Below are 20,197 nucleotides of genomic sequence, written 5' to 3'. Positions count from 1 at the left end.
GTGACCCAGGTTTTGGGGGTTTTTTTGGTTGAATTTTATCTCAGGTGAAAGCTGGCAGGGACTGGATTCACGCCATCTTCCAGCTTGACACCCAAGGGCTGTGCGGTGAATTAACTGTGCACGCTTTATCGTTTTTATGCGTGGCTGTTTTTCCTGTGTGTACTGAGGCCTTAAAAGGTGTTTGGGAAGAAACACACCTTCCTCCCAGAGCCACGCTGCCGCTGGAATGTGTTTATCAAAAGCGAGTTAAATTACTAGGCAATCGCAGCACATAATGTTTAACTGCGGTCTGCAGTAGGAGAGCGCCAGGCTGAGTGGTTTTTCTCCTGCTGGGTGGAAAGGAGGAAGCAGGCAGGGGAAGAGAGAAGAACTGACTCAGAAAATACCCCAAATCAGAGGGGACTGTGTGGAAGGGAACGGGGTCCCCTCGGTGCTCTGGACTGCAGCAGGGCTTTGCTTCCCAAAACACTGGCTTGCTAGGAGAGACCAGCACATTAAACCAGCTAATTGCAAGATATGCATAATCCAAAACTGAAATACGGGTGGACACTGGGGCCTGTGCAGGTGCCTGTCCAAACTGGAAGGAGCCACTGGCTCTACAACTGCAGTAACTTTTTGGCAAATAGGACCAGGCGCGGGGTTTCTGCCTGCAGTGTAGCCAGGCTCCGTATCCTCGGCCGTAGAAATTTGTGTGTCTTTGACACAGGCACACACAACCCCCAAGTCCAGAGGAGCTTAGCGTGCAGGGATTTAGATGTTCCCTGGCGACTGCCTTAAACCATGGGCTTGCAGCTATTTTAGGCTTTCTCTCTCTGAGGGTCCCACCATAAACTTCAACCTGAGCTAAAAATTGCATGAAACTGGATGCGCCCATGTTAAAAATGCTCTCTTGATAAATCAGCATTTTCCTGCGTAAAACTGCTTTACCTAAAAATTCCCAATCCGTCCCTGTCCCACAGAGCAGGTGACACTGTGAAACCACGCGTTGTGCTCATCACTTGTGCAAGAGCCCTCCCCTGCTGGCCCCAGGTGTGGGAGCGAGGTTCGTCACCATCCTGCCCAGTACGTAAACGCCAGCCGTAACTGGATAAATGCTTTCCGCTGGAAAAAGGCCAGCAATTTTTAACACCTTTGCTACCTCGCGCTGTTTTAGGCTCAGGGGGAGAGATGGGGGCAGCTGGCACCGGGGCTAAGGAGGGGCTGCGGGGCAGCCTGGCCCGGGGTGGGGGGGATAACGAATTCCTGGGCACATAGAGGCTGTTCTGCAGGGGATGGGCTCCAGCAGGCCCCTGGGTGGAAGGACTTTGATCTGACTCCAGCCTTTTCCCACCGAGGCATCGCTTTTGAATGCGTTCCTGCTCTCAGCAGACAAAGGCGAGGGGAGCAGGGAAGGAGGGGGGGGTGGCTGTTTACCCTCATCAGGAATGGTCGAGTGGCCTGAGTCAATAGAGCCTATTTTTCATTAACCTAATCATTAGTTTTTTCTCCCTGCCAATTAAATTTTTCCTGACAGTAATCAGAAGGGCATCGTTTGCATCTATGAGATTTTTTTTTAATAGGGGGCTCCCTGAACATAGTGGGGCTATTTGAGGAGTGGAAATTGAAGTTTAATTTCTTTATGGATGTGGCGGAAGAGGATTTTTGAGTTTTAATTATCACGCAGCTTGGATTCCTGACGGTTGAGGACCGCATTGGAAAGGCTGGTTTCCATTGTGTGGAGTGGATCATTATGCAGCCCTCTCCCAGGCTCGCTGCGTTTATTGTCCAGAAGAATCTTCCCAAGCAAAAGGGGAGAGCAGATTTACAACCCGAAATGCATTTTCAGAGCCTGCAAAAGTTTCAACTTGATGTTTGCAAAGAAACACTTTTGCAAATATTTAAGATCTTCTTATTTACCCTTTTAACAAAAAAAACCCACCCATCAATTTATCTGGTAATCTGTCTTTTCCCCTGCAGGTTGCTTAGGATGTGGTTTTGTAAACTCACGAGAGCCTTTCTGCAGCTGGACTGCTTTGTGCTATCAGTTTCTAAGCAGGATTCCTTGGAAGGCAATGGGAATTTCTGCATAAAACCTGCCGGCCCATTTGTATGTACAATGTCGAATATAAGATTTACAGCCATCTGAAACTTGGCAGTGCTTCTTACCTAGGAGGGAATGTTAATCTATCCAGGAGAAAATGTTTAAGGATTCAAACAAACCTAAAATTTCAAAGCAAGACTCATTCACAACTGTTCTGTTTCACAAGGCTTTGGATTAACCTGATGTCTTTCTACAGGTTTTTGAACCATTGATGGTTAGAAGTTTGCCATAAAAGTGGGAAAACTTCAGCAAAGGTCTTGTCAAGTAGTTGCAACTGCAACAACTCTCCCCAAATCTTTTGAGGGTGGGATCAAATCTGCATGTGTTTGGGTGGGTTCAGATTTGAGGACAAACGTCTTGCGCAGCTTTGGTCAGGGTGATGAGTTCAGAGAGGAAAATACTGATTGTGGATGCTCACTGTTTCTCCTTGCTGAGAGATGGAACGGCAATAGTGCAAAATGGAAACCGGGGAGCAGATTCTGGGGTACACTTGCACTCATTTCAGTGGATTTGCAAGAGGTAACTAACAGGGCAGTTGGGCTTCTGATAGCTACCTCCCTATCTTGAAAGACCATGTGGTTGTTTCGGGGGAGGTAGCAGCTTATTATGGAGGTTTCTGGACTATTAAAATAGCTTAGGGCAACCTGGTCTCCATTCTCCACATGTTCAGTTTTCAAATTAGCACCTTTGTGCTTTCTCTTGTGCTGCCCTGAGCCTCGTAGACATGGACACGGCTGTCTCTGTAGCCTTCTCCAGCCCCTTCCTCTGTCATGGTGCCTACGAGCCATGACTGCAGTTGGACTGTCAGTGCTGCTGAGGCTGTTTCCTAACCCACATGGTTTCCTGGCATTCCCAGCTTGTCTGCATTCACTGAGCTCTTCTTTTTTAAGCTCTTTTGGCTAGAGACCATACGTTGTTACTATAGTCATACCGAGGCTTGTGCATATTGGCCTTCTGTGATTTAGGACTAGGAATTTCTGTGGAAAAGCTGGAAACGATAACTCTTAAAGATAAGAACTCTCTTTTTTTGTGGGGATACTAACTCTTGAAATCCCTGGCTGTATTTTAAAACAGCCAACTGTTTCCAATATAACCTTTTTATCGCAAACATTGGAGAGCCCTACCCCAGCACTTGTTCTTCTCCACACACTCTTGCCAGCCCTGCTTTCTTCTTTGCCAGCCACCGTGCGGTTCAGTGAGACTTTCTACAGGTGATGGAAAACCAAAATGCATGGATGGTTTCAGATTACTGAATCTGACATGGCAGTCGAAGGCTGTTGAGTGTTTTCATTTTTGCCTTCAAATAATTCTGGAATTTAAGTGAAATAGCCACAGATTTTCTCATGTGATATTTGTACAGGGTAGGCATGGAAAACAGAACCAAAGGCCTCTCGGGGTCATCCATTTGCCTCGAGGCAGCCTCAGCTCTACCTGAACTACTCCTGATGGACGTTTGTTTAACCTGCTCGTGAAAGCCATCATCAATGCTACCACCTCCCAAGGCAATCTCCTCTAGCCCTTAAATATCCCTGTTATTAGAAAGCTTGCTCTTCCTGGGTGGACATGGAGAACAATTATTCACTTCATCTTTTTTTGGCAATCATTTACATATTTGAATCTGTTGCTACATCTATGTTTGGTCTTTTCTTTGCCAGGCTAAACAATCTGGGTTCCTTCAAGCTCTACTGCTAGATTATGCTTTCCACACTCTGATCCTCCTTATTTCTCTCCTGAATTCCTTCCAACTTGTCCGCATGAGTCTTGAAGCGTGGTGCCTAAAACTGGACACAGATCCCTATTCAAGATCTTTAATAGCACTGATGAAGAAGGATTATTTCCCCTGTTCACATACAGGGCTCTTGTTTCTGCATCACGATACAATCTCACATACTGCTTTTGGCCCAGCGTGACACTGATTGGTACCCAGTTTACAAACTGCAATAGCCCTCAAGATCCTTTTTCATGACTGCTGTGTATAAGGAATGGAAGGATGCTGCTGCAAAAGTTTAGGTCGACCTTGGCAGAGGCTTTGAGCATAGCATGCTGGCAATGGGATGGGCGTAGCCTTTGGGTGCTGTTGTAGAGACAGGGGCAGCATCTATTGCAGCGGTAGCCAAAGTCAGGTGGGAAGGGTTGAGTTTCGGAGGTGGGAGGGAAGAATTAAGTAACTGTACTGATGCGAGTGGAAATGAGTACAGCCTGTCCCCTTGGTTTCAGGGTTTTTCCCCTGGGACTGTATCCTCTTGGCGACTTGTAGAGGCTGCAGCATTCGTCGAGATGCCCCCAAAAGGAGGGCGTGGAGCAAAGTGGGCTACTCCTTCTGAAGCATCCACACTATCCCAAATGTTTTGAGTTGTTTGTAGCTGACGGAAAGCCACTAATCGGCTTCGGGGCTTTTTTTGACCCAGTCACGTGACTGTGGTACCAAGATTAAAGCAGCACGAGGAAGGAAAAGAGGCTTAAACAGCTGAGGGTGCCTGGCAGGTCATTTTAACCTTTTCGTAATCATTAAAGCTGCAGAATCCCATTAGCAGTGAGTGACTTGCAGCTCCGCTCCCCGAATGGGCGCTGGTGACACAACTTTCCGTTCACCTCCGCCTTCCCCCGAGGGAGAGTCCAGCACAACTGGCTGGTAGGGCCCGAACTTCAAGCAGAGAGTTTGGTCGTTCCTTACTGTGCATCGAGGATTCTTATTACACCAATGAGAAGCAATCCATGGGTCTATCAAAAGTGGAGGATTTATCTCTCTGTATCTAAAATTAGGCTCTCATGGAGGGTCCTGCTTAGGCCATACTCTGGTAGATCAGCCCTTGCCCATCTGTGGCAATAGCAGAGAGGTACAGGATAAGGAAGATTATGATGATCTCCTAATTCACTGCTTGGCACTGGTCAATGGGCTATGGCTTTACTCTGCTGGGATTGTCGACAGCAGAAGATCCTGCACTGCTGCAGTGCAGCTCTGACATGGGAAGCAAAGCTTTTTGGATGGAGCTATGTTGACTAAGGCACAAGGCAGTCAAAGAGCCTCCAGTTTGTTGGTGTTACTCAACTTTTCCTCTCTTGCAAGTTTTCATGAGTGCAGCATCACATCCAGTAATCAGTCTGGTCTTCCCCAGTCCTTCCTCCAGCTTCTGCATCTTTTCTTGTCTCCCTTCATATCAACTAGTAAGCACTGATAGAGAAATGCTGGTACCACAGCATCTGGAAGAGAGGATCGATCTGATCCACCTGCAATTTGAACATCGTCCTTCTTTAGAATTGTCCTTTCTGCATTCAGGCAATCCTTCACTGAGAACATCTATGTGGTTGCACAGCAAATGGCTTTTTAAGATGCCAAGGAACACCTGAATTCTGCCTGGTGTCGCTGAGCTGTGATGGGTGTTGCAGGTATCGTGGCACCTGGAAGCGATCCAGAGAGCGCCTGCTCCCTCGGACAGCGCGGGCCCCTGTGCACGGGGAGCGAGGGCGCTGCAGCGGATGTAAATCACCTTTCCTCTGTTACACGTACACCAGTCAAGACTGTCTGGCTGCGCGTGTCTTTGGCATTAATATTTATACCACTGTGTTTGCTTATTGCATCTAATTACAGTCTGTCCACTCTTGCTTGGAAGCTCAGTCTGAGGCTGAACCTCAAAAAACTCAGGCTGATTGCTGTCGGAGCGATGCCCACAGTCAGGTGTTAAAACACAACCGGTGAAACAAACGCAATCTTTTCCTTGGTTGTTTGCCTTCAAAATCTCTGGGGGATAGAAGGAAAGATTCCCCCAGGAAACCTGGGCGAGCAGTAGTGGCTAATAATGAGGGCTGAGCAGGTCTGTCCCGCAGGCAGTATCGGAGCAGCCTGGGGAAGGTGCCATCCTCTGCGAGCAGGCTTGCAAGGAGAGCTGCGGAAAGCCCCGGAGAGCTGCAGCAGCACTGTTCTGTCCTTGCCCACTCCCAGCAGCAGAAGAGCAGCTATTGGTTGTGGTGTCAGACTACAAGACTGGGAGGTGTTTTACCACCTTCCCGTTAAGCAGGTTTTATGGGTTGAGTGGGTTAGACAGCCTCAGATGCAAGCGATCTCCAGCGGTTCCTGCTGTGCTATGTTGTGGTCCAAGGACGGGCCCTGCAAGGGCTGTAATGTACAGGTCACCCAAGCAAGGAAGGAGAAACCAGTGGCCACTTTCTGATGGGATGAGACAACTCTGCAGTACACGGGCACACACATGCACACGCTCCTCCTCCCCTATCAGCTGCCTCCTAATGAAATCCCGATAAGGTATCAGGAGCTCTTGAGCTCGTGTTGACAGTTGTCGTGGGCAGATGTTTCGCTGTGCGCAGAGATGATGTCATGGCTGGAAGTTGCAGTAGCGAGCTGTAAAAGCTGAAGTCAAGAGAGACCTTATCAGACTGTTACAGACCGACTTGAGGCCGCTAAGCTCCCAGACAGGCCTAATGAACTGGAACTGAGTCAGGAACATGCGGTCTTGAAAAACTTCAGAGCTCGTAGTTCCAGGCTTGCCATGAAATGTAATTAACTAGCTGCAGTGGCATATGTCCATCCTGCTGGAGCAGCGCTTCGCAGCAGCGCAGCCCTGTTGCCGGTGCGCAACCACCCCTTGTGAAAGTTTAAAAAAAGTGTAGGAGTCTGAGACCAGATTTCTTTGTTGTTTGTGGGTGGACTGACAGTGCTCTTCTCTCTTGTTTCGACTAGTGTTTGACTACTTACTCCATACCATAGCCATCATCTGCACCTTAAAAATGAGGCCTGATCCTACCAGTCTTATTCAGACTAATGTTATCATGGGTATTTGGATGTTCCATATGGGCCTTTTATTTATTTAGCATAGTCCAAGGCAGTGTCTATTCAGTAAAAGTGTGCTTCAGCACCTCAGCTGTGGAAATAATCAAGATTTGACCTTAGTTCTGTTTCTGTTAAGTGCCCTCCTGCCACCCCTTCCACGCTGCCTGGCAGGACATGGGGGAAGATTCTCCCTACACAGCCTGGGGTGAACAAGGTGGTGGGGTGAGAGGTAGAGCGTGCTGGTATGGCTTATTGCAGAATATCTTGCAAAGCTACAAAAGGCTGGAAGCTTCTGTATGCCATAGACCTTGTTGTTGCATGTTCTCTTACCCCGAATTGCACCCAAGCTCCTACTGGAGAGGCGTGGGGATTGGGGTTAGCAAAGCATGGTATTTTGGACCTGAAAGAAGGAGGGTTTAGGCTGCTGAGCTTCTTCATCTCACTGTTGGAATACTTAATTTGGCTCCCATCCATTTTTACACTTTCCCAGTTGCATTTAGTGATATTTTCAGCAGGGACTAGCTGGGTTGGAGCCTGGGTGCCCCTTCTACTCAGGCTGGAGAGCTGTTTTTGTTCAGTGGGGACAAAGGCTGACATGGGGATGGGCCAACTCCCTTGGGCACTGGCAGCATCCTCCAGGTTCTGGAAGAAGTGGCTGAAAGCCCTGGTGGTGCCGTAGTTGAGGGCAGCACCTGCAAAAGCCAAGTAACTCAGTGGTGCCTTTGTGGTGTCCGTGCTCGCATTTGAGCCATCCACTGAGTTAAGCCTGATGTGAAAACTTGCCTCACACACCAGTCCAAAACAGAGCATCAGGAATGGGGTTTGCTGGTCAGAGCAGAAAGATGGGGGCTGCCTAGGAAAAAGCAAGCAGTATGGGTTTGTCCACCTCTCTCAAAAATTTCCTTTAATGACAATATATAAAGAGATGTGAGTTTCATCTGCTTCCCAGCTGCTCTGAAAGAGCCTGGTTGCCTTAATAAATCAACTTCTTTACAAGACATGACCGCTGGCCCATTTTTCAGCCTGCTTGTCTGTGTCAAGAAGCAAAGCCGGCAGAGCAATCCAAATCTGAAATATGGTGCTGAAGAGCAGAGGTGTGATAACAAAACTGCCGACAAACAGCGAAATGTTTTATTGAGCACAGGTGAAGGTCTTTTTAAAGAGATGATCTTTGATGGAAGGGGAGGAAGCGAAAATGGCAGCAACCCATCACGTGAAGGAAAGGAAGGCAGCTGGCCGCGAGGTGCAAACCTGGCAGAACATCACTCCTTCCTGCGTCTTGGGTTTGGATTTGGGAGAATCCCTTTAGGGCCACTGCTTTTTATGAGGGGAGGAAAAGCCTTGTTTGCAGGACGTTGACAAAATATAGCTGCGCTTTACGGTCTTAAATCATACTTAGTAAAAGTAGCTCCTGGGGAGAAAATGCAGCAGGAGGCAGCGGGTGTCCGGCCTCGCTGCTGGGGGTGCAGGGCACCTCCGTGGTGCATGTGGGGACGGTGCTGGAGCGGGGCACTGTGGTCCCGATCTGCCGGCCAGCATCCCGGCAGGACACTGCGTAACCCCCACTTTGTAGCAGGCATCGAAAAGACAAATCAAACCCCAGTGGGATGCTGTGGAAGAGGACGAAGGCAGCTCTGTTGGCTCAAGTCTGCCCGCGCTGGGTTGTTCCATATTGCCCAGGCTGGGTGCAAGGACGAGTCCCACCGGAGGGCTCTCCACAGCTTCCTCGTCTCACGGACCCCTGCATTAACCTTTTCTTGCATCTCTGCTGTGAACCGCCCTGGGTAAAGGGATTACATTTTTTTTCTTATATTCATTTAAGTGCTAAGGCCTCATTATGGAAAGGTCTTAAATAGAAGTGTCTTGATCCCAACCACGCAGCTACCATGCAAACCTCTGCTCTGCGCACTTGTGGTTTGGAGAAATGGCATACAAGGAAATAAAAGCATTTCTTTTGCTGCTGCCTATTGTATTTACCCCTCTGACAGATTCCTCTGAAATCTCAGATGAGGATTGGAAAGGCTCTGGTGTCTCCAAGTGTCTTTTAAAATGACGCTGTTCTGTGCTCTGCAGGCTGAGGGGTTGTTTTGATTGTTAAAACAGTTTCTAATTTATGTTTTAAAAAACCTTCAGGAACCAGACTGTTCCCTGCTCTCTCAGAGGCCATTGAGTTAAAACAAGGTAGAATGATTTGTCTTGCCTCAGTTTAGCTGTAATTAGTATTAAGTGGTTTATCTATGTGGAGAAAAGTTACTCAGCTAGATTACGTCCAACTTGAATTACACCCCATTCCAGATAGAGTATATTTTTTAAGATAGTAAATCTTGAGGAGGGTGGATAATAACAGTAATGCTCCTTCCTGGGCTGGAATGTGACTCTTCTACCTCTTGTGGAGATAATGTGCGGAGCTACATCCAATTAGTTTTTTCAAAGGCTTTGTTAAAGAAATGAGACTTCAGGTTTTACGGCTCTGCAAACAGTTTAGCTTGAAGCATTTACATTGTACAAGTGAGTGGTGGTTGATGGTGATTATGGTTTTCATCCATTTTGCTGTTGTGGGTAGCAGCCTGGCAAAGCACAACGCCATCTCTTTCCCCGACCTCTTCTTCTGCACCAAGTGTGATGGCTGTGAAAGGGAGGGTGCTGGGTGGGAGGTAAAGGTGTTTGGATGGGAAATTCCTTCTTTCTGGTGTCATCTGGTCCACTAAGGCACCCATTACTCATGCAGCTGGTGCTCGTGGCCCTGAGGAGTAACTGGAGGAGGACATTGGCCCTGCTGGCATCCCAAGTGGCATCGAGTGCCAGAGCATTCTCCCAAAAATCTTATCCTTGACATGTCCATGACCATGTGGCCTTGTCCACCATCCTTGTCTGCTTCCCTGATACTGTACCTCCCCTTCACTGTGCCACAGTTCTACACAGCCAACCAGCATGGCTGTCCAGCCAGGGTAGGATGAGATATTGGGTCACCAGTGAGGCACCAGCAGGCATGGGTGGACTTGAAATCGGTGCCACGAGGTGGTGGCCCAGGCAGGTGTACTGGGGGTAGACCCCAGCGTGCCGGTCTGGGAGCTGTTTGTTCATTTGGGCTGGTGAAGGTGGAACATTCCTCGTGGCTGGTGGCAGGCTTTGACAAGGCGATGGGGACTGTTAATTTTATTTCTAATGAAGGGGATGAGGGGGTCCAAGCTGCCAGCGATCCAGCTCTACCACCTCTCCTGAATGGGTCAGCGAGGCCGTCCTCACCCCATGGCTCTGGGGGAGGCAGGGGAGGAGGGAAACTCACTGATAAGAGGAAGGTCAGAGGCAGAAAAATGTTGGGAATGTGTTTCTTGATCTAACGTGGGAGAGACCCCGCCTGAGGTTTTGCTACTCATCCTGGCAGTGTTACTTTCTGCTGTCATGAGAGTTATGGGATTTTCTTAAAGCTGAGATCAGGATGCAAATGGCTCATCTGGCACCTACCTCAACACAGGCAGGTCCCGAAGATGGAGGTGGTTCATCTCTGAGGGCACAGTGAGGATGGTGATGGCTCTGAGCACTGTTTCTCCAGTGTGTATCCAGCACATAGTGGAAATGGTGGAGTCTCTGGTTGTCTTCAGCCAGAGCTGGAGGCTGTTCTGAGAACTGTTTAGCCAAATGGGTATTTCTGGGCTGAATTTAGGGGTAAGTTAACAAAGCGTGGTGGCCTGGGGCACGGAGGAGGTCAGACCAAAGGGTCCATGGTCCCCCTGGCTTTGTACTTAAGAATCTCAAACTCTCCTCTGACCCTGCTGGAGGACAGGTTCATTACTAATTCAGCAAGTTGTTCAAGCTGATGCTGAATTCTTGCTGACTTAAGCACCGATCTCCTGCAGCATTATACTCGCCACCTTTCGATATGCATGACTAAATTCATGACACTGCTGGCCTGAGGCCTTTGCAGGGAAGGTGCTATGGGTTGTTTCTGTAACCTACGTGGTTTGCCCTCTTCTCCTCTGATCTGGAGACTCTTCCCACTTTGGGGTTGTCGTTGGGCAGAGGTTGCGATCCCCCCAGCTGAAGGTGATGCTGCTGTGAACCTTACCACCACTTTGCTGAACTTACATAGCTTCCTATGGTGTCTTCTTAACCTTTTTCATGAGGACTTGTTTGGATTTCCTGGCTTTGGACAAAGCACAATCCAAACAAAAAAGTGAGCATATTTCCTCTGAGAGTGTTTGTGCTTTAGATGGGCACTTGACTCCGATCCATCCTGCTGTTCCTTTATGTGCGGTTTGGCACTTGTCTATGGCAGTACTTTTTCAAGCATATTCCAATTTTTCTCTTGAATGGTCAAAGCACTCTCAGTGATTAGCTGTAGCCTGCATGCTCGCTCTTCTGCTAAACTGCCCCCAAAGCGGCCAAGAAACGGCATTGAGGCTTGTGCCGAGCGCGCTCGGCAGCTCCTGGCAAAGGCAAAGATAAGCTGTTTAGTGCAGGGCCAGCCCAAACCTTGCACGTGGGCACGGGCGTGTGTTTGTGTGCGCAGAGCTGCAGCAGCTGGTGCCTGCTCACCATGGCAGGGCTGATCCTGAAGGGTGCCGGCAATCGCCAACGTGCACCGGTGTCGGCACGGTTGCATGAACGCCCAGTTCCTCGCCGATTCACGCTCAGCAAGGAGTCCTGTGGTTGAATAGTGGCTTTCGCAGGCATGCCGTAATAAATGAAATGACGTAAAATACGATTCCGTTTCACATTTGTGCAGGAAGCGTTCAAATTCTTTCATACGCTTAAGCTGCAAACTCCCTCTTTTCCTCCTGCGGTAACCACTCGCAGCCTCTGCTACCAAAATTGCAAGCGGAGGAGAAATTTTGCAAACATCCAGATGGATAGAAGGAACTATTGCAAGCTGCTAAGCTATAATGAAAACAGAGAAAAGGTTTTCCCAGGTTCGTTTATTTTCTTCCCTGTGAAATTCGCAAGTGTGTTGCTTCAAAGCATGTTTCAAAACAAAAACCAGATGTTTTGGAGAGCAGTAAGCCACCCACAGAGCTCTCCGGCAAATTATCTTCTACACCAGGTCACCCTATCTGGTGTTGCTGTCTTACTGCAATGGTAAACGGGCCGTTACATTCCTTCAGGTTGAATATTACCATTTTATGTGAGGTTATTCTGTATTTTATTGTCCTGGTATTTGTTCTGTTTAATGTCGCATGCTTCCACTAGAAAAAACAGATGCCCTGGGTAGGCGCTTGCTGTGTACGTCAGGCTGTGTGCGTGCTGCGGCTGTGGCCTGGCTGTGTACGCTTCTTCCCCTTTTGCAGCACTGGGAGCTGTGGGGGTGACCTCCTCGTACAGCTGTGCCAGCAGCTTATTTTTGTGAGTTTTCCAGTTGTTTTTGAAAGAAAAAAGGCACGCGTGTGGAGGGGTTGTTTATTCAAACCTGAAAGGAAACATCTTGGTCTGTTGCTGAGCATTTTGGTGCATTTTATATGAAGGAGAATGGCTTTCAAAGCTAGGAAATTACTTTTTAAAAAATTATGAAACACAATATTTCAACTTCACTTTCCTTCTCTACACCCCACCCCTCAGCCTGGTGGCACTGATACGGATTCACAAAAGATATTGCTGTTGCTGAATCTCAGCTTTTTACTGAAAATAAGCTTTTGGCAGAATCCCCTCCTCACCGTATACACTCGGGGTTTCATTCATTAGGTTTTTCCCAAACTTGCTTTCCACAGAGGGGGAAAACATCACTGTCTGAGGGTACTTGCCTGTCACACAAGAAGCCTAAACATATTTTTTCTCTTTTCCTAAAGATCCGTCTTCCAACTACATCAGACAACTTGAAACAAAAGTGAAACTGCTGGAGGATGACAACAAGCTTCTTTCCCAGGTAGGTTTTTTTTTTGCCTAATAGATATTAACGTGACTCGGTTCTCCTGTTTCCCTATAGCTGTGCCTGACTGCCCGCTGGAATGCACAAGGGCTTTCAGTGGATGTCCTACCAGGGGAAGAGCATAATGGTCTTTTCATATCAGCCCCCCACTGATAGAATTGGGTATCCTTTTGTTAAAAAAGATTAAAAAAAAAATACCTTCTGTTAGTAACTGTGTGTATTTTGGAGATGCATTAACACCTCCCTGCAGAACACCTTGATCCACCCCTGCTCTCGGGGGTGCTGCGAGGGTCCGGCACTGCCTGTGCCCTTGCTGTAGGATTTTGTCGTACTTGCCCATTTACATTGACTTTTATCTTGTTGAAAGAGGAGGCTGTAGTCAAAGGACAGCCTTGGGAATAGTTTTGTGCAGTGCTGGCTCCCAGCTTTTATTTGAGATCTTGCTTAAAACCAGACCAACCTCTTTAAATCTGGCACTTTCTGCTTGCATCTGCCCTTCAAAGTCTACTCCACGTGCCACTGGGCTTTTGATCACTCCTGGTGCTTACCTATCTGTATACAGGAATGTCAAGCAGCGGGAAGAAAGCAGTCATTCTGTCTGGTATGTCCCCTGGATCCCCTGTAAAACACAGCACTTGGTGTAAACAGGGGCAGCTTTGCTGAAATCAGTGAAATGCTGTCTATTTAAACCATTGGAAGAGTTACCCTTTTTCTCTTGTTCTTTGCATCCTTTCACTGTTGGACTGTTCTACCTCCCTGGCATTTTAAAGGGCTTTCTTTTATACTTTGCTTCTTGCTTCAAGCATGGAGTTTCATAGTCATTTTGTACCAGATTATTTCCAATTACAGGGACTGGAAATAAAAAACCCCTCCTAATTTATTTTTTTTAATACCCTTTTGCCAGTTTATGTTCTGCTGTTCTTTGCATTTCTCCAAGTCTGAAAATAGACTGCTTCAGGATCACGTTTCTAAAACGTTCCTTTAAAAAAAAATAAAAATGAAAAGAAGGCTTTATGCTTACTAAAATTTCAATAAAATAATTTTGTTAAACCTTATTTTTACTGAAATACACATTTTGACCTGACTCTGAGCTTTTCTTAAAGATTACCCCAAATTTCCAGTGTACTCATTGGCATTGCTAGCCACGAAACAAAACTCACAGGGCACTGAAGGGTTAAAACCCCAAAAGGGTGCTCAGCTGAACAGCTACAGAGTGGCTTCATGTATTAATCAATTGCTAATTTAATTTTAACTCCCTCTGTCTTTCTCCCGACCCGTAAGTGAGCTGGTGGCTGAGCTGGTGGTGGTCAACCCGGAGACTGTTTAATTGGAGCTGTGGATAAGCAGATGGGCTGTGGATGGGCAGTTGGGATGCGCGCATGGATTTGGGGACTGGCTCCATGTGCCCTTGGCCCAGCTTCTTCCTGCCACAGCTGAGCACATTACTCTGTTGGATCTGCCGGATGAGGTCAAAAAAAAGTGGTTAGTGATTAATGGGTGGTAAATTAATAGGGCTGAATCGCTGCCTGGGCTTATTGCATCGGGAGGATGAAGCCCGGTCAGGCTCAGGGCGCGTGAGCCTGAAGCAGCCCCACGCATCAGCCCTTCACCTCCCTGCTGCCCCGGCTGGGAAGACCCGGGTGGGAAGGCTGTGCCTTTTTCTCCCTGCACACAACTGCCCTCAGGCATCCTCACCTTTCAGGCTGTGTCCTTCCAGGAGGGAGGGAAATGCTCTTAAAACAGCTCTGTGCTCTGGAGAGGGCCAGCCACCTCCCCAGCGGCAACAGCCACCGACACCAGCCTGGCTCTGATGTTCCGTGCAGCCCCTGTGCCCTCCAGAAAGACCAAGATCCAACTTATTTCAGATGGCACTTGGGAAATGCCTCTTTTTATCATAGCGCTGAGACAGCTCTCCTTAGGGAACAGGAGAAGTGTTGAACCTGCCGTGATCTGGGTGGACTCCCAGAGAGTACTGAGCTGCATCGCCTGCAAAGCTGTGATGCTACAAACCTAGATTTGGATTTTTTCTCTTTTAATGAGAAAGATGAGGAAAGTCTGTATAGGCACAAACTCGCATGCATATGTACACGTAGCTCTCAGCACTTTCCCAGAAAAGTATAATCCACTTAGTCTATTCTTTCTTGCTTCACCTGACTGGAAAGTGTTTAGCTGTTACCATGCGGATCTTGGGATAAGACTCTTGTCAAAAAGGATCCTGGCAAGCTTTCCTCCTGTTTTTAAAGTTGCCAGGTGATCCTGGCCGTTTGAACTCTGCAATGCCAAACTGGCTTGTCAACACCAAAGTCACATTTTAACTCAGCTTGGCTTTCTCCCTGGGAGTATTGACATTGCAATAATATTTGCAGTCTGGTGTCAAGAAGTTCTATCACCAGCATGCTGAGGAGTGATGAAACCTGACGTCCTAAGTAACAAACAGTGCCTGTGCATTAAGGGATTAACAAATCAGTGGTGGTTATGGAAGTCTTCCTGGCTTCTCTCCAAGCACTAAACATAGAGCTGAAATAGTGCTTCATCCAGAGAAACCGGAGAAGTGCTGCAAATGATACTGCAAGCTCTGTGGGAGGATTTATGTTACAGCGGCCGGTGGCACAATGCCCCTTTGCTAGCTGGTGTGTCCTGAGCAAGATTTGTTGCTTTATGTTCTTCGGCATCTGGGCTGTGAAGCTATGCTGAGAGCTGGTGTCTTAGTAGCGTCTTCAGGCATGGAATTAAGTTGGTGCAGGGGTCCCCAGCCTGCTCTTTTTCTCCTGCTTCCCGAGATCTCCTTTCTCCGTAAGCACTTTGGAAGAAATTCCCAGTGGGAGAGGCGAGAGCTCTCCAGCCCGTGCCGAGGTAGTCGCTCTGCCCGGTACGTGTTACCTGCAGCGCAGGCATGCTGAGATTCACACTTCTCTTCTTCTTGTGACTCATTCGAACAGATTAATGGAGAGTGCTTTTCCTCCCCTTCGAAGATCAAGAAGTACCATCCCACGAGCCGCACTTTGCAGTGGGAGGAAAGTAAACGGAGAAGTGGATATTATTTATGATAGCCGTATAGGGTTTTTTTTTTTGTTTTGACTTCTTTTGCTTTCTAGGGAAGGAGATGTGTGTTTCCTGTTGGGAAATGAGCTGCTTCTGACATTGCTAACGCACCAGTAATCATCGCTCTTCCCAATCTCCTTTCTCTGAGGAGAAACGACTCCTGTTTCATACCTTTTTTTGACTCAGGCTTACGCTTTAATGTTTAACTAGAAAGTCATGCTCTTGGACGGCAGTGCTGTGCTGGCAAAGTCCCAGGCAGCAATCCTGACAACACGCAGCTTTTGTTGCTGTGGTTTATATTGGTTGGTGAGATGCTGTACCAAATGCCACTACCAGGAAAGGCCCTTCCATGCCTGCTCACCAGTAGGCACCTGTGGTGGAACCGCAGTGGCAAAGACCCCACAGAGCCGGTGGGGACCTCAGTGTCCTGGGCTTGACAGGTGTCAGCCTTTCTCACAAATGTAGCTGGTTTCTGGAAGTTTTAGTTGAGGTGTAAAGGAGATGAACGTAAGCTCTGAGGAATGTTGGGTGTTGGCTTTGGACAGCTTCACAGGCATCACTTTCAGAGTCTCAAATTCTCTAGGGAAGAAGTGCACTAAGTTCTGCTGTGTGCATGCAATTAATCCATGCAATGTCATGTGGGAGAAGTCCTGTTTTTCCTCTGTGTCACTGGGGGGAGTGCCCAGGAGTGCTGGTGTTAACCTCTTTTTCATGGTGTCCACTTGACTAGATAAGGGTACTTTCCATATTACTAAGATATAACTCCTGAGATGGAGACCAAATTTGCTTTCTGTTCCTCTGAGCTGAAAGTGTCCAAGCAGAAAATAGACCCCCTTAAGCCACCTCACACTGCCCCTTAAATGAAAAATGAATTTGTGATTACACCCTTTCCCCTGAAGATTAGAGAAACCTGTGTTTATGAGCTTCAGGAAATCCGAAGGGCAATTCTGGTTAGTTTTATAACTAATGCATAAATTCTAGCAATAATAACAGTGAGAAACTTCTAGCCATTCTTTCACATTATTTTGCATTTTCAGCTCATTCTGTACAATGGCAAGGATTGGGCACTTTTAACTAAAACTGAAGCTTATAGGCTTTGTGGACCCCTCACCCTGGTCTCTCTCCTCATAACTAAGTCTTGTGCACCGTGGGCTGGCTGTTGGACTTCTTTTGGTTTGTGGTCTCTGCTGAGCCGTGTCTGGCTTTTCCCTTCAGAAGAGGAACACCAGAGGCATTTTCTTACACAAAGATGCCCAGGGCATGTTGCACACCTTTGTTTCAAAAAGCCGAGCTTTGAACAGAGCAGATGTATTGGGCAGGTGAGACTCTTAGTAACTGGGTTTTTGACAAGGAGGTCCTGGTGCATCTTTCAGGGGAAATTTCAGGTCCCCTGGTGCAAAGCAGAAATACAAAAAAATCTTGTTAGGGAGTGGACACCCTTGGGATTTATGAGGAGCATCAGAGTATTTGGTTAAAATCACCAAATAGGCTTCACTATTACCAGCACTTCACAGCATTTCAGTATCTGTCTGCTAGCTAATTGGGATTTAGAGTATCCTTGGAAGGTCTTTAGAGCATCCTTGGAAGGTCTTTAGAGCATCCCTAGAAGGTCTTGAAAACTGTGCTTAGTCTTATTTTTAAGAAACTGCACGCTTCGCCTGAATTAAAAGAAGGCTGCAGCTGTACAGATAATAAAATGATAATAAGTAATACCTGTAAACACTTCTATTAAAACAGAGCTGAGGTTTTTGAGCTAGGAGCTTCCGCGTTAAGGACATCTACGGGCTGCCTCAAATCTGCTTAGGCAAATGCGAACTTGGCACAAACATGCGCTCAGCAGGCAGTTTCTAATATATTGTTCTGAAAATGAGGGGGAAAAACTGCACCCCAGGATTGAATAGTAAGGGTGGAAGTCACGAGGACAGAGCCAGACTCTTTGCAGTGGTGTCCAGCGACAGGACGAGGGGCAATGGGTACAAACTGAAACATAAGAGGTTTCAGTTGAATGTGAGGAAGAACTTCTTTACTTTAAGGGTGACAGAGCACTGGAACAGGCTGCCCAGGGGGGCTGTGGAGTCTCCTTCTCTGGAGATATTCAAAGTCTGCCTGGACAATGTCCTGTGCAACATGCTCTAGGAGAACCTGCTTTAGCAGGGGGGTTGGACTAGATGATCTCCCGAGATCCCTTCCAACCCTTGCCATTCTGTGATTATGTGATTCTGTAATCGTTAGTACTGCAAAGAACAGAGATGTAAAGGCCGTTCAGTGGAGAGCTTGATCTGTTCCCAAAGGGCAGAGGACAGAAGAGAAAAAGAAATGGCCTACAATGTGCTGGCTGGCTCCAGGAGAGTCGGAGCACAATTTCCTCAGTTGTTTTATTGTCAGTCGCTTTTGTGCCAAGTCTGCCATTAACAGTTCCTGCTCGTGGAGTTGCCTCTTGGCTCTCAGAGTTGCTACAGTGTCTTAACATTTGGGCCTCTCCTTGAATTGTGGCCCTGGAGTTTTGTTGTGAGGCCATGGCTTGCCCCAGGAGCATTGCACATGCTCACCATGAGTGGAACAAAATTACAAACCTGCCTTATTTCCCCAAGGTCTTACCGACTGTTTGTGTGTGAGGAGGGTAAGTATAATTGGTTTAATTTAAGGTCTCACAAGGGAAACCGAATTTTTTTGTAACAGGGAGCAACTCAGACATGAAAGCTTTCCAGTGCATTTGGCCTCCATTTACATTCAGAATACTGAAGGGGACATGCTGTAGGTTACTGTGTTACCGGTTTTATGTGCTGTTTAAATGTTCAGCTGCATATTAATTTTAACCAATTAAAAAAGAGATGCATATCTGGGGCCTCGTCCAAATAGTCCTTTCAAGTCAAGGCCGAGACTTTCTGCAGGACTCCATGCATTTTGGAGTACAGCTCACACAGAACCAGATTTTCATGAGATCTTCTCTCCTGAGACATTGCATGAGACCAGCCTCCAAACTTTGCTTTAAGTCTCTAATTGCATTGAATTGCTAACGTGCATAAATTCAGACAATGTTAACAGGATCCCCCAAATGCAGCTTCCTTAGCTGTGGATTGCAGAACCTTCAAGAAAACATTGCATGCAAAACCAATCTCTGTCCACGTGTGCTTCATTTCACCTCCTTCTTTTATGAATTAAAATGACAAGGCTAATCTGCTATCAAATAGGCGGACTTGAGGTTTAAGTAAACAATACGTATTTATTGAATAAAATGGGTTTTTTCCCCCCAAATAAGAGATGTACAGTCTTAGAAGAGCAGTTCAAAGATGTCTCAGACTTGCATCCAAAATACTCTCAAGGCCTTTAAAATGGTGGAGTTCCTTCTGTTGACTTTGGACGTAAGTGTCTTGGGCTGCTACCTAGCAAAACAAATATTCTCTTAGTGTTCACCTCCCTTTCATAGGTAGGAGCACGTCTGAAAAGCAGGATCAATGACAGAAACGAGCTTTTGCAACTTGTAATGAAAGCTGTATGGCGTACTGTGTGTTCTGGGGGTTGTCACCCAGGGAATCAAGGAATTTTATGAGAATGTCACCTGGCATATAAAGAGTTCCCCAAAAACCTAGGAAATATAATTCAAGAAGTTCTGAATCCAGAAGTCAAGTAACAGATAGACAGAAACATGCAGTGTTTATTGAATCTTAGGAATTTGAGACAGTCATATAATTTCTTGCAACTTAACTCAAAATTTTCGAAGGACTGGAGCTGAATTTCTGTGTAAGAGTGTGAGTGTGAGAGAGATGCACACACGCAAAGCTCTGCCATGCCCCATTTGTTTCTGTTGTGGATAAGCAGGAACATTGGGTTTAATGAGGCTCAGTTTAACCTCCAGCTGTGAAATACAGGATTAGTCATATCCTATGCTTAACCAGCTTTGTAATAATTTCACTAGATTCCACTTTTTTCTGAATATGAGGACAGGGTCAGGGAAAAAGCTCTTAACTGCAGTTAGATCAGGCTATGAAGAAGCAGCATTTTGTGTCTTTGTAACATGTGGAGAGGTTCAAAGTACACAGATTCTCAATGGTTGGTCCATCTGAGAAAGACTGAAAAATATTTTGAGGGGAAGCTAAGCAATAGGTGCAGAGGCTTAACAACAGATTTTTGCAATAAGTTCAATGCCAAATTCAAGACCAGCTCAAGAAAAATTCAGTGTCTGGTATCTGAAAACAACTTGGGGAAGTAGGGGAAGGTTGTTAATCATTCATTACTGTTGAAAAAAAAAAAAAGAGGCTTTACCCAAAACTATAAGTTTGTGGCAAAATTTTCAGTTTTGTTTTCCTTTTTGTGAAGCCAAAAATACAAATATAAATCTTTATAGGAGACTTTTAAAGAATATTCAAAGTATCTCATAAAAATTAAGGCTGGCTGTAACTGATTCTTCCTGACTATTCGACTCCTGGTTCAG

At 46.7% G+C, this 20,197-nt stretch overlaps 1 protein-coding gene across 1 annotated transcript in view; it reads left to right on the top strand.

Moving 5' to 3' along the window:
* Positions 1 to 20,197, top strand: part of CCDC85C (coiled-coil domain containing 85C) — an 87,419-nt gene that overhangs the window by 57,369 nt on the left and 9,853 nt on the right. Inside the window, exon 2 of the mRNA XM_009636879.2 lies at positions 12,644 to 12,720. Within this exon, the coding sequence (XP_009635174.2) occupies positions 12,644 to 12,720 (77 nt within the window). The remainder of the gene's footprint in view (positions 1 to 12,643; positions 12,721 to 20,197) is intronic.

Source organism: Egretta garzetta, unplaced genomic scaffold (genome assembly GCF_000687185.1).
Source record: "Egretta garzetta isolate BGI_Z169 unplaced genomic scaffold, ASM68718v1 scaffold374, whole genome shotgun sequence".
NCBI classification, from domain to species: Eukaryota; Metazoa; Chordata; class Aves; order Pelecaniformes; family Ardeidae; genus Egretta; species Egretta garzetta.
This window is presented reverse-complemented; position numbering and strand designations above follow the sequence as displayed.